This window comes from Sceloporus undulatus, chromosome 6, assembly GCF_019175285.1.
Source record: "Sceloporus undulatus isolate JIND9_A2432 ecotype Alabama chromosome 6, SceUnd_v1.1, whole genome shotgun sequence".
Taxonomy (NCBI): domain Eukaryota; kingdom Metazoa; phylum Chordata; class Lepidosauria; order Squamata; family Phrynosomatidae; genus Sceloporus; species Sceloporus undulatus.
In genome coordinates this window covers 9,773,991-9,788,771 of record NC_056527.1, presented here as the reverse complement: position 1 = coordinate 9,788,771, position 14,781 = coordinate 9,773,991, and the positions used below count along the sequence as shown (strand labels likewise).

Genomic DNA, 14,781 nt, shown 5'->3' with positions numbered 1-14,781 from the left:
GGGAAGCTCAGAGATCAGTCCTTTTAAGTCAGCCTTGTAAATAAGCCCTCACATGTTAATAACCTATGAATTTCAACAGAGATAAATGTAAAGTTCTAAATTTAGGCAGGAAGATCAGATGCACAACTATAGGATGACCAATAAGCTAAACATGAGCCAATAGCTTGATGTTACAGCAATCAATCAATCAATAAATAAATAAATAAATAAATAAAATCTAATGCACCTCTAGGCTGTATTAATACAAGTTTAGTGTAGTAATAGTAACACTCTGTTCTGCTTTAGTCAGACCTTATCTGCAGTATTGTGTCCAGTTTGTTGTTTTTGTCATTAGGTTGACTTTGATTTATGGAGACCCTATGCATGATAGAACTCCCAGTCATCAAGTGTCCTGCTGAGGTCTTGCAAACTCAGGGCAGCTGAGGCTTCCATGATTGAACTGTGTCCAGTTATTAGTCCCAGAATTTAAGAAGGATATTGAGACACTGAAATGTGTCCACAGTAGGGCAACCAAGTTAGCAAAGAGTTGGATTCAGCAGTGGTGTTTAGGCTCAGGGCTTACTAAGCCAACATTCTGCATCTGTGTCTGGTTGCTGTTGGACTTTGGTCTTATTGATGACATAGGGCAAACCAGATGCTGGACTAGATACCTCCTTGATCTGATCTTCTTTCACTGGACTAGCAAAAGGACAGAGCTTGAAAGAGTTCAATTTTTGACCTAGAGCTCCCTGAATCTCCCAAACCACTGTGATGATTGAGGGATTCTGAGAGTTCTGGTCCCTCAAAATAACTTCCCCAAGCTTTGGGAAACAAAGGTTGTAGGAGGTCTGGGCGGGTGCAGTGACTTGTCCTGGGAAGGAAAGAGTGTCCTGGAGAGGAAAACTGCCTTGCTGAGCATCTGGGCAATGCAGGCCTGTATTGGATTAAACGTTGCTGACAAGCAGGTCTGCCTTGGCTCTTGCCAGGCTTTTCCAGCCGTGTGCAGCAGAGTGTTGAGAGGAGCCAACAGCTGCAGGCTGTCCCAGAGCCAGACTTGGAAAGCCACCTTGTGGTGCATTTTGTCAGAGTGTGCCAAACCTCAAGGGCAAACACGTACCACTAGCCAGTGAGCAAGGGACCTTTAAGGCAGAAACAGTGGTGTGCTCAGTCTCTTCACAAGCAGCCAATGACAGAGCCATAGTAAGTTTGTTTTTAAAAAGTGTGTCTTTGAGGAACTGACCTGGTAGGAGTGATATTGGATCAGTACTTACTTTTAACTCTGCCACTGCAGAGAAAATCAGAGATCAATAAACATAAGCATAATGATGATGATGATGTGCTGCAACACCCATTGTCCCTAGCTAATGGTGAGGAGCTATAGTCCAGCCCCTCTGAAGGACACCAGGTTAGAGAAGATAGTTGGGGACAATTCTTCTTCTTCTTCTTCTTCTTCTTCTTCTTCTTCTTCTTCTTCTTATTTCTTATCCACCCCTCCCCACGGATTGAGGTGGGGAACAAGAACAACTAACAAACAAACAACATCAGTTAAAAAGACATCAGTTAAAACACACATCAGTTTCAAAGGACAAACAAGATGTACACATATAAAAACAATCCACATTTAAAATTCATCATTTAAAATTCACAATTTAAAATCATCTGCTACATCATTTGGCTTATTTGGTGGCTGGCTGAGAGAATTCTGAGTGATCTCTATAAAAGATCAAGGGGAAGGAAATGTGACCAGCAAACAAAATAAAATACATGCTCAGTATTCTTTTTTTGTATAACTAATGAATTGCAGGCGAGTGGGGAAGATACGTTGAGGAGAAGTGAAAAGTTCTGTATGCATACGTTTATATGGGAAATAGGTAAATAGTTCCCTTTGGGGACAACAGCAAAGCAGAAGGTGTTGAAGTGTTTAACAGTCTTCCCTAACCTGGTGCCCTCCAGAGTGGCTGGAACACAGCTCCTCACCATTCGCTGGGGACCATGGGTGTTGCAGCACAACACATTTGGGAGATACTAGGATGAGGATGCCTAGTTTAAAACATACAGCTGCTGTCCTGAGCCTTACAAATGGTGTCAGTTTATTTTGCTACAGTACAGCAGGGATCAGAAATGGGCCATAGGCAGTTTATTTTCTATCAAATAGGACCCCGGCAGTAATCCGTCTTTCCTTCAGGATGGCTTTGGCAGGTGTCCAAGGAGCCATGCTAGGTGTTGTATTCATAAAAAGAGATTAATTTCCCATGTCCGCATGATAAAATGATGATGAACAGAACGGAAAGGCTGAAGCAGGCAATGCCTCTCATCTCTCCCCCACCTGCTACCTCCTCCTGGGCTGAGGCTGCATCCGGACAGCTTTTGCATGTTAAAATGGAGTCAAGGCTTGCTTAGGGGAGCACTGAACGGTTGTTCTGCTAGCAAAAAGACAAATAGCTGTGTGTTGAGGAAAAAAGTCTAGTGACCTAAAGACAGGAAATGGGAAGCAAAGGTTTTATTTTTGTTAACAGCTTCTTTCCTCTGAGAGGCACTAACATTTCGACCAAGAAAATGAGAGGAGGTTGTATGCCCAACTTGAGAAGTGTACCATATTGCTTTCTCATGGGACTGTGCACCATCCTGTCAAAAATAAACATTTAATAGCCCATGCTAAGAAGCAAGTCCAGGTTAGGCTGCCGCTTAACGGGATTTACTCCCATTCCTGCTAGTAGATGGGCAAACATACTACAACTCCATTGTTTACTTGGTTTCTTTATTTAAAGACTTGTTGTCTACTGTCCAAACATAGTTTATCACAATTGATTTAAAATCACAGAATCATATACAAAAGTGATATTTAAAAAACAAAAGTAATAGAAATGGTAGACAGTGGGGCATAAACCAGATCTTAATTCTGCAATTTCTTGTTCTTCAAAAGCCTAAAGGAGGAGAGTGGTAAGGGTTTAAAAACATCAGCAAAACGTAAGCTGCACTGAAGAAGGAAACGTTTTTCTTTTCTTACCTGCTAGATCTCAAGTTTTAATTGGGAAAAAACAGACAGCACCTTTCCAAAGAGTCTCTTATTTAGAGATCTTCAATTTTGCAACCTTGCAAAAAAAAAAAAAGGGGGGGGGGGAGGGGGCTGTAAATGCACTTTGGCCCCATCCTTGCCAGTAGGATTCCATGAATAAAAAGTTTGCTGATCTGTCTGTCCATCAGTGCCATCCTATACTATGTTCAACAAACAAAACCCAATGTGGGATATTGGATGAATATTCAAGGTTACTTTATCCAATTTCTATGTATGGTTGTGAAAGCTGGACAGTAAAGAGAGCTGACAGGAAGGGGAAAAAAACCTCTTTGGAAATATTTTTGTAGGTTTTTTGGGCTATGTGGCCATGTTCTAGAAGAGTTTATTCCTGATGTTTTGCCAGCATTTGTGGTTGGCATCTTCCAGAAGAACTACAACTCTCCTAGCCAAGTCCTGATGTGTGGCTAGGGAGGAGGGTCATTGTAGTTCATCAAGTGGTGGCAGCTTCGTTTGTATGGTCTCAAGGGGTTCCTTCAGCTCATCAGGAGTGAGAAGGGTGATCCAAGAGACCAGGGAATTAATGATCTACTGAGGGCCGAGGGCCAATGCAGGGGTGGATGTATCTGGTCACTGGCCCAGAGATCATCACCGTTGTGCTGGAAAAAGAGTTCTATAGACACCATGACCCCCTAAAAACACAAGAAAATTCAACCTGAACTCTCACTAGAAGTGCATATGACTAAAATGAGGCTGTTGTAGTTTGGACATATCATGAGATGATGTGACTCACAGGAAAATAAATAATAAGTAAGGTGGAAGGCAATAGGAAAAGAGGGAGGGTAGGTTGATTCATTCAAGGAAACCACAGCCCTGAGTCTGCAACATCTTACCAGAATACAGTGGTCCCTCCACATTCGCTGGGGTTAGGGGTGGAGGACCCCCATGAATGTGGAAAAACTGAAAATTAAAAAATACTATTCTTTTTACCTAAGAGAACACTTCTCTGGGAATCTCCAAGTCCTCCAGTGCAACTCTGTGGTCAACATCTACCAGACATTGATCACAGAATTATGCTGGAGGATGTACACAAATGCCTAGAGAAGTATTTTCTGTAGCAACTTCTAGATCATGGGTAGGCAACCTGTGGCCCGCAGGCCGGATGCGGCCCGGCAAGGCCTTGGGACCGGCCCCAGCCCAGTCCTGCCGCCGATTGCCGCCGGGGCTTTTGGGGGGCAATTGTCTATAGAAGCCTCAGAAACATGCATTTATACTAACATTTTTTAAAAAATCAGCAAATTTTTTCGCGTGTCCTCCATTTTTTAAAAAAAGTGCCCTCCATTTGAAAATTTTGTCCTACATTTGTCCCGGTTTATTTATTTATTTCAATTTTTTTAAAAAATTATTTAATTATTTATTTTTTAGCTTCGGCCCCCCAGTTGTCTGAGGGACAGCAACCCGGCCCCCGGCTCAAAAAGGTTGCCTACCCCTGTTCTAGATTCTCCAGCACAATTGTATGGTCAACTTCTGGCGGAGTTGCGCTAGAGGACCTAGAGATTCCTAGAGAGAACATATTAATCAAAACCACAAATAATCAAATCTGAAAAAGTCAAAATTGCAAATGTGGAGGGCCAACTATAATTGAAGGTTAGAACTCATTTCTCATTCATAGGGTCACTATAAGTCAAACTAGTCTTGACAGAAAATAACATCAACAGCAAACTTAATCCCAACCATAGTGAACTTGGTTTGTTTTTTTTTGTTTTGTTTTGTTTTTTTGCAATCATGCACACAGTTTTAGAGTCCTTCTCAGCTTCATGGTCAAACATTAACAACTGTTCAGTGGCATGGAAACAGTTAATTTTTATTTAGTAGCTCTTGATAAACAGTTTCTGTTAAAGAGTTTCTCTTAAACCAGACAGTTCAAAGCTGGGAGTAAACCAGGGGAGTCAACTTTCCTCTTACCCACCTGCATGTTACAGTTCTCATAGCTATTAGAATAACCTGCACGTTTTAATTTCCTTTAAAAATTTCCAGAAGTAGCCCAAAATCCAGCAACATCTTGACAAAATGTAGGCCTGTGACTAACATCTTCATGTTTTTCTTTCTCCCGTATGATTTTAACACCTTTGCCTGATGAAGAAGCCAGTAGAGATTCAAAAGCTTTCAACATGTATTTTTCTTTTTGCTTTGCAAAGTGGAAGGCAACAGAAAAGAGGAAGACCACTTTCCAGATGGATAGATTCAATCAAGAAGGACTGAGGATAGGATGATTTGTAGGTCTCTTATTCATAGGATTACCATAAGTCAAAGCTTGACTTGACAGCACTTCACAAACCAACAACCACAAATTAGGCAAATTCTTATCTAAAATAAACTGCAATGAAATTCTACCTATCCCCACTCATCGGAAACCCTCACATATTCCTGTAGCTGAGCAGCAATAAATTCATTTTACACTCTATCTTTTGGTCTTTCTCTGATACCTGAATACTTTGTTTTTTATTTTATTTTGTTTTGTTTTTATATGCCACTCAGGAGCTCTTGGATCAAAAACCAGCTTAGAAAAAAACCCTGTAATTGCTCAAGGACTGTTCTATTTGATGCACAGTCCAAGAAATACTCTTACTGAGCTGTCAGTGTTGGGATGTTTTCCATCTTTAGAAATATCCAGCATGCATGCCAAGCAGATAGCATAATGGTTTTACATGCATTAACATTCCATGTTCTGGATGACATGCATAACATGTAGTCCATTTTGCAAATCCTCAGTGATTTCAAAAGGATTTAGTGTGCTGAGATCTAGATTGTGAAAGGAATGTTTGCTTTGGTACATACCATGACCCTTTTCTTTGCTTACTTGGGAGTAAATGACTAATCTCCTTGGGATGTGTTTGGGAGTTAGTATAGGTAGGACCAGGGTGATGCCTGATCACATTAATTTCCATCCTTTGGTGGGCAGACAACTCTCACCTAACACACAATAAGAGATAGAATTTAAAAATTAATAACAATCTGCCAAATAATTTGATCTTTTCTCAGTCTAGTTATATTAATTTATCCAGGCCTATAGCTATACAATGAATCTGCGGGAACATGGAAAATGTGCAGAATATGATATTGGGCACCAAATGTAGCTGCTTAAGAATCAATGTTTTAATTGAAAATGCCATATATTTTCTAGTCCCCGTGGATGCAAAGATATACTTAAAAGGCAGAAGGCAGTATATAAGGAAATCTGAGAAACAAAGGAGTGCTTTGGTAACATTTGGTAACTCTTCTTTGGATTTCTTGACTGCAATCTCCATTCTGATTAATGACTGAGCAAGGTATGGAAAATCTTTCACTCTTTCAGTGTCTACGTGATCACATGTAGCTATATCATACAAATTATGCTTGCCCTAATGGATGCAAAAGAAGCCTATACATTTGAATGTCAATAAATCAAATATTACAGACTGGGTGGAAGGGTAGGGTGGAGATTAGATGGCTTGTCTCATGTTGCATGTAGGTCTAATTGTGCAGAGTCAAATGTGCTGAAGTCCCTTGACTAACTGATTGATTGAAATATTGATATATGACTTTTCTCAGAAATTCAAAACAGGTTTATTGCAACAACAACAAATGTAATATAAAATTTGCAATACAAATGTGACTCAGCAATACTATGGAAACATTGCTTGCTGATGCTTTCTGCCAGACCAATCACAGAATGTTGCTTAGACAATCTCTCCCTAAATTATGGTCCATCCCTTAGGGCAAGGGTGGAAAATGTGTGGCCTTCCAGATGTTGTTGAACTGCAGCTTCCAGCAGCCCCAGCCAGCTTACTCAACAGTGAGGAAGGCTGAGAGACTCTATTCAACAATGTCTGTAAAGCTGCACAATTTTCACCATTGCCTTAAGTTAGAAAGTGGCAGGAGGGATCTGGTGTATCTTTTTCTGAAAGCAGAGGACAAGGATGAGTGAAGGAAGTGATGCAAGACAGGCACAGGAGAAGCTATGACTCTGTCCACTACTGCTGCTTGTTAACTTTAGATATAATACTCCACAGTTGCAGTGTAGCTGCTCTATTGGAATTGGAGGCGACTGGCTTTTACCATAAATAAGCCTTTCATCACAAATAATTGACATACTTTTCACCTGCTGATTTGTATGTACCCTAACAGCCATTAAGCAACAGCACTCAGCTGTTACCACATGAATCTGCCGTGATTGGCTTCAATGAGTGGTATTCTTTGCTGTGTGTCAGCCTAATGAAGAAATAACTGGCCCAGCTTGGCTTCGCTTTGCTACAAGGGACAGGCTCTACTTAACATTCATCAGCCATTGCCTGCTGACTCCTTTGTTTGCACTGCTAGCAGAAGAATGCAAAAATGGGGGTGGGGGGCTGCTCCCAATTCATATCAGAATTCCAAGGGAAAGGAGCAACTCACATCTTTTCCTAACACTGCATGCAGGATATCTGTTTATTTGAAACAGAGGCAGAAATATGGTATACAAACACTTAACAGGTATGGAAGATATCTATCCCCGGAAGAAACAGCCTTGTGTGCTTGGATCCTGAACACTGCCGGCAAAGGAGACATCAGACTGTTAATGAAAGATGGGAATTGTAGGCGTTATTAACTTCAGATAAAATGTTGTGTCAATCTTTATTTACAAATCTAAAACCAAGCCCTACCCTCCCAACATTTCACAGATGAAAACCAAAGCACATGTGGCAAAGCAATGTCAAAGTGTGGCCAATGGCAAAAGTTCTTAACAAGGAAGAATAGACAAGCTAGGAGAGGCTGCAACAGTTTGCTTTTGCCTGTGCCTACAGTACTGGGAAGGGCAATACTGTGCCCCCTTCTCTCCCCTTTGTTGGACTGAGTTCAGTACTATAGCACTTTGGACTAGTTTGCAGTAGCTGGAGTAAAATGAGGACAAAGGGAGAGATTGGGAGGAGAGAAACTGTAGTCCTAGTATAAATATTTGGGAAGAATGATCTTACAGATGCATGTGGCCTGCGAGCCACACTTTGCCCACTGTAGAAAGCTACTTTCATCTGACTAGTCCGCTGTTATTGACACTGATTGCAGCAGCAATCTAGGATTCAGGCAGTTTTTCTACCTGGTGGTGCAATGTATGAGCTTTATGACTGAGCCTGCCAACCCTATCACATATTTCACTGGATATAGCAAGGGTGAAATGGAATATAGTCTATATGAAGCGTGAGACTAGAGTTTGCACTATTCTTCAATGTTCCAGAAGATGGCTGCAACTGTAGATGGTTTACAAATAAGATGATTCCTTCTTATTTATTGCTGCATTGCTTATCTTGCTGATTGGCTCCTATGTGACTGATTATTTACCATTTTGGCACAGACTATTGTTGTCAGAATTCTACTCAGTTGACTTCTCAGTCCATTAACTCTCATTATAAACACATCCTAGCATCCCAGAGAGTAGATGGAATCTTGTGGTTCATTATCTCCTTTTACTGGTTCCTCATTTTTTTTCATTTGCAACTTCTGACAAAACCTCAAGCACTCTGAAAAGCACTTGTTTGTCTATAAAACATTGCAAAGGAAAGCAATGAACAGTACTGTATATTATGAAGAATAGGTTGGCTGCATTCTAATATATATGTATTGTCCATATGAGAAAATTCTATTTGGTACAATGGGGTTTGGCACTTTCAGCCTTCGTGATGTTTTATAAGACAATACCCAGAAGCTCTAGGCCACCAAGCCCAAGATAAAGAATGATGGGTGTTATAGTTCACAACATCTGATAATCTAGAGGTTCCCCAATCTCTGATTTTTTTAAAAGGATATGCTGTGAGTTACCTTTTTTCACAGTCTAGCAGGCTTGCTTTTCACGTACTCCATGCAGACTGATAGATGATAGTGATAGATAAAATCTTCTGTGCTCTGCTTTGGCATGCTACAGTGATTTATGCTCAAAAACTATTATTTAAAGTGTGTTTCTGAAAGAAATGGGAGTTTGCACAAAATAATAATTTCATTGTATATTTCAAGATTTCCTAATACTGTGTCAGAATTGCACCAAATTCTCACTCTGCCTTATTGTTTCTGAACAGGTTTCCTAGGTGAAAGCCAATTCATTTTTGACCAGAAAATTAATAATAATGGATATTCATTTCATCCCCGGTTTCAGTAGAGTGTTCTTTAATTAATAACACCTCAGAAAAATCTGTACCTCCCTTTCTCCCAATCTAACCTCTCAAGATAATCTCAAGGAGTGGGGAAGTTTATTTATTTAATTTTCACTTGACTTTTCGTGCAATATGAGACCCAAGATGGCAATATGGAGACCAGCACAGAAGTTCATATAGGAGCAGGTTGGCCTTCAGATAGCCTTATCCCAGTGGGATAAGATACCTTCCTACTATAGCCTTTCAGACGATCATACTTTTGAAACAAAATTTGGCCTAATTTGAAGCAAGACAAGTCCAATCCTTTCCCACTTAGATTTATGGTCACAAACAAAACAATAGTTGGTGAAATTATTTTAATAATGCTCAAGTAAGAACAGTTTGAACTCTTCCTGGATGCTAATTTGATTCAATTGAGGCTATTGTATTTTGGCCACATAATGAGAAGGCATGACTAATTAGAAAAGACAGTGATGCTACAAAAGGTGGAAGGTAATAGAAAATAGTTTTGCCAAATGCAGGTGGTTGGACTCAATCAGGGAGACCATGAGCCTTTGCCTGCAAGACCTGAGCACAGCAGTAGAGGATAGGAGGTCTTGGAGATGTCTCACCCATAGGGCTGCCATGAGTTGAGGCCAGCACAAGGGTAGTTAACAACAACTTTCTAGCTGGCAAATCTTGATCAATAGACTAGCTGCTGCAATGGAAAACTGTTGGCATCTCAAAGTAGTCTTCAAGGGCATCCCCACACACAGCACATTGAAATAATATAATATTAGAACACTAGTTGGAAATTGGAAGACTGAGGGGGCACATTACCTCCCCAAGAGAACTTGGAGAGCCACACCTCTTCATCTCACCTTCTCCCGCAATAAATAAATACAGACAAATAAATAAATATGCCCATCACCATCTTTTTAGGCCTGCCTGGGCCATTTAGGATCAGGAGAGACCTTTTCTTTAACATCGGGAACTGAAAAAAGTCATTTTCTGTTCACTTCACATTTCAAAAAAGGCCTCTCCTGGGCCTACACTGGCTGGGGAGGGGCACAAAATTTGCTGGATACATGCCCATGTCCTTTAGAAGACATCTGGAGGCATTTCAGGGTTGTTGTTTTTTAAAAAGTGGTTTTAAAAAATTGACCCCTGGGGCCTCCAGATGGACTCTAAATGTGGTGGAAATGCCTTCCACCCTCCCAGAGTGCATTTGGAGGCATTTTGGAGCAAAATTTGAAACAAAATTACCTTTGTGGGGGGCTAGGATTGCTGTATCCAACCCACAGCCTGCACTTGGCCCACCCCTCTATTTCAATATCCATTTTTTCTGTTTTAGGACTGGAGAGTGAAACTTTCAGCTCAAAGACTTCACAGCTTAACCCGGTATTTGCCATTTGTGAACAGTGAGGTTCAATGAGTTACATATTTTTATGTGCTTTGTTTATAGCCTCTGGCCTTTCCTCTTCTCCATCAACCCCAACGCAAGTGACCAAACAGCCAACGTTTCCTCTGGAATCCTACAAACATGAACCCGAAAGGCTAGAAACACGGATCTACACATCCTCTTCTCCCCCGGATACAGGCCAGAGATTCTGCTTGCCCCAAGGACAAAGCATGGCCAAGCCCCACATGCCAGCATCCACGCCGTGTGCTACCTCAAAAACAGTAAGTATGGACAGTAAGTTTTAAGAAAAACAAAGCACTATATGTCAGCACTGATGTGGTGCTTTTATATGTTTAAGTGTTCAATATAGGTTATCTCCTTGCAGCCCTTACAATAATCCTGTAAGGTGACAGGTTTTATTAGTATGCCCGTACTGCCAATGTGCAGAGAGCAGTGAGGCTGGCAATAAAAATCTTGCCTCATTCTCTCAACAAAATCAAGACAGAGGGAAGTTTTGAAACAGGGTTCAGTCTGTTTCAACTGCAGTCCTATGCATGATCTTTGGGAGTAAGCCCACTGAACTCAGTAGGCCTTGCTTCTGAGTAAAGAAGAATAGAACTGCTGTTAGTTGCAGTTTTTTTCTTCTTCTCTGTGATGTGCCTATACTTTGCTTTTCTTGCACAGAAGTCTAGACACTTGACTCAGCTGTTGTAGCCATTATTGATTGCCATCATTGTCTTCAAGTGATGCAATATTTAATTTATAGGAGGCAGTATTCAACTGTAAAATGGTGGTAAAGCTATATTAGTGACTTGGGTTCCTTATTCAGATCAACTTGTTCTTCAAAATGTGTGACATTTTGGTCATACGCTTCACCATCTGGCTTGTTTATATGATTAATATTCTCATGATGTTCAGGAACATATCCTTCTATATGAAAATAGAAATCATTTCCCTTATATGAAATATGAATGGTATGAAAATAGAGAACATTTCCCTTATAAAATCCTTAATTTCAAAAGAGAATTTCACCAGTAGCCAGTATACTTTTTCTGAAGCTCAGAACTTTAAAGGGCTGCATTTGTACTACAGTATATACTTGTGTATATGCTGACCATATGTATAAGTTGACTGCAGGTTTAGGGGCCCACATTATGTTCTTTTGTATGACCTGTGGATAAGTTGAGAATTGGGAGAGGCAGGAAGATATAAATAATTATTTATGTATTATTAAATATTTGGAGCATGGGGCTCTTTAGATACACAGCGGCTCTTTGGCATTTCCCCACTGTGGCAGACAGAGCTTGCATTGTTTCTCTGCTGCAACAGGGAAACACTAATATCTTGAAGTCCATCACTGCCATTTTTCTTCTCAGGCATTCCAAAAGGTCATTGGAGACAGTAGAAGGGGTTGATGCTTTTTTAAGGACAGACTATGGCAAGAGCTCTCCACCTGTAGTAGAGAGCTTTCACTAAATGCTAAGAAGGCTTCTTGGCATCCATGCCATCCAGAGGTAGGGAATGGGAAACAGGGTTGATGAGGCAAAGAGTGCTTCTGCCTGTTCAACTCCAACCACAGTAAAGATCAGCTGGGGTTTTTTGTCTTTTGTCTTCCTTCTTTGGTTCCTCTTTGCTACCCAACTTTGTTGTCTGCAGACAGCATGTTTGTGTCCTCCTCTTCTTCCTCTTCCCCTTCTCTGAAGGCAATGCAGTTGGGTGGCGAAGAGGAGCTAGAGAAAGCAGGCAAAAGACAAGAAAACGTGGCAGGACGAGCAGCTGGCGACACAGTGGTTAAATGCCTGTATTGCAGCCACTCACTCATAAACCGCAAGGTTGCGAGTTCAGTACTAACTTAGGGCTCAAGCTCGGCTCAGCCTTGCATCCTTCCGAGGTTGTTAAAATGAGTACCCATCTTGTTGGGGCCATTTAGCTTACACATTGTAAACAGCTTACAGCAGTGGTTCCCAACCTGTGGGTCGGGACCCCTTTAGGGGTCGAATGACCCTTTCATGGGGGTTGCCTAAGACCATTGGAAAACATCTATTTAATTACAGTTATGAAGTAGCAATGAAAATAATTTCATGGGTTTGAGTCACCACAATATGAGGAACTGTATTAAAGGGTTGCGGCATTAGGAAGGTTGGGAACCACTGGCTTAGAGAGTGCTTAAGTGCATTGATAAACAGCATAGAAATGTACTTGCTATTGCTATTTCTTGTCTTCTCTCTGCTTTCTCTAGCACCTCTTCATTGCTTGACCAACCACCCTTGGTTGTCTGTAGCTGACCTGCTTGTCTCGGAGAGAAGGGGAACGAGACAACCAAGGGCAGACTCCTGGCAGCAAAGGGTCAATTCAGGGAGAGCCTAGTGTAGAAGGAGCACACACACACACACACACGGAAGTGAGTCTTTAAGATTTGCTTGTCACTGCAGTGAAAGGGGGGAGTCAGGATTATGGCAAGAGCTTAGTGCATCCATCCACAACCAACTGCACCATGCCAGGGAAATCCCAAAGAGCTGCTGCCACCACTTTTTCTAGCAGCACTACAATATTGATCCGTGTATAATTCAAGCCAGGTTTTTGGGGTATAATTTTTGGCATAATTTTTTCATCTTATAGACAAGTCTATACAGTATTTTCATATAAGAGGACTGATCAGAATTAACTGTTACTGTAGATCTGCTTTATTCATTCTCAGTCTCCCCCATACATATACATTTGTTTTAGTCAAAGTCTCCTGTCCACTTTATATAGTTCAACAAAAAAAATATTTTGAACACACATCAGACCTCAGATGCTGTTATTTTAGTGTAAATGTAGTAACATCTGTGAGGTCAAAAAGGGTACCAATTCAGCAGGGTAGGAGAGAGACAAATTCTTTGCCTTCTATACCGGAATTGTTGCTTTTTCCCTGCATATATTTTCTAACTCCTCAGTCTGTGTAGATGATTGACAGGCAGAGTCAGAGAACACATCAGTATCCATTTTATACCTTGATCCCAAGAACTTCACAAAGATTAAAATTAATGTAAAAAGTGTAGTATAGCATTATAAATAGAAATATTTATAGATTGTACTATTTCTGGCAGCAATATAAAGATTATTTTTTGGATGATCTGTCATTCTGGAAAAAATAACAACACTTCCCCAGATAATATTTCTAAATGTATTGAAACAACACTTTGAAGACAAAAACTCTAATCTAGCCCTGATGTGGCATTTTTGATGGACATTGATTCCTGTCAACCACAAGAGTGCATAAAAATACAAAAACTTATCTTCTGCCCAAAGTGAAGCATAAAATCCAGAAAGGAAGCACTCTCCCATATGATTTTGCTAAGCATTTGGAACAGCCTTAAGACTTGAGCAGAATGCAGTGCAGTAGTCAAGTGTGGCAAACATTCAGCCATCTCATCAAAGTCAGATACTGAGATCTGACAGGACTTTGTCATGCAGAGTCTTAGGAATTCACTTTGGAAAGGGAGTTGCATGGTTGCAGAGCATCTACTGAGAACTGCTATGCATGCCCCTGATATCCTATCTTGATGAGGTGAAGTTGTTATGTATTGGGCTGAACTGGGAAATCACAACAGTGCACAAAGACAAAGTGATTTCTGGCTATGTTTATGTTGATCTTTATAAGGGGCATTATTGTACACAGTGTCCTCCTGATCAGAATTGGGTATCTCTGGTAGCAAGGTCCTAACAGTCCAAAGTCTAAACTAGAATGTGCATACCATGAGCATGTTGTTTAGGCCAGGGCAATTCCAGAAGCAAGGTAAAAAAGACAGTACAGAGGTCAAGCCAAATGAGTCCTAACAGAAAGTAAATAAATGGAGTACAGGTGAGTTAGAGCCAAGAGGCAACCACTGAAGTCCAGACAGAGGTCAAATTGCTGAAATTCAGACAGAAGTGAAATGAGTCAGGCAAGAGTAGTCAAACATGAGGATCAAAGACAGTCCATATTTAGGCACAGTGCAGAGAGAAGTCAGTCAGAGCAAAAGCCAAGGCATCTAGGAACAGTTGGTGAGCTTCAGATAACAGTTGTTGTTCCTATAGGAACTGATTCCTTCATGGTTGAGATGCTTTGGCCCCATCTGGCAGGCTAACTGTAGGCATTTCAGCTTCCCCAGGAAGAGGGCCCTCATCTCATAGAGACTGTCTTCTGATGAAGCTCCTACTCCTCAGGAGTCATCTCTTGATAATGGACACCTGGTTTCCTCCTGTCTTGCTGTCTGGGGCTTAAA

At 40.9% G+C, this 14,781-nt stretch overlaps 1 protein-coding gene across 1 annotated transcript in view; it reads left to right on the top strand.

The window, feature by feature from the left end:
* Positions 1 to 14,781, top strand: part of PRKAG2 (protein kinase AMP-activated non-catalytic subunit gamma 2) — a 242,729-nt gene that overhangs the window by 142,756 nt on the left and 85,192 nt on the right. The window contains 1 exon segment of the mRNA XM_042477435.1: positions 10,598 to 10,815. Within this exon segment, the coding sequence (XP_042333369.1) occupies positions 10,598 to 10,815 (218 nt within the window).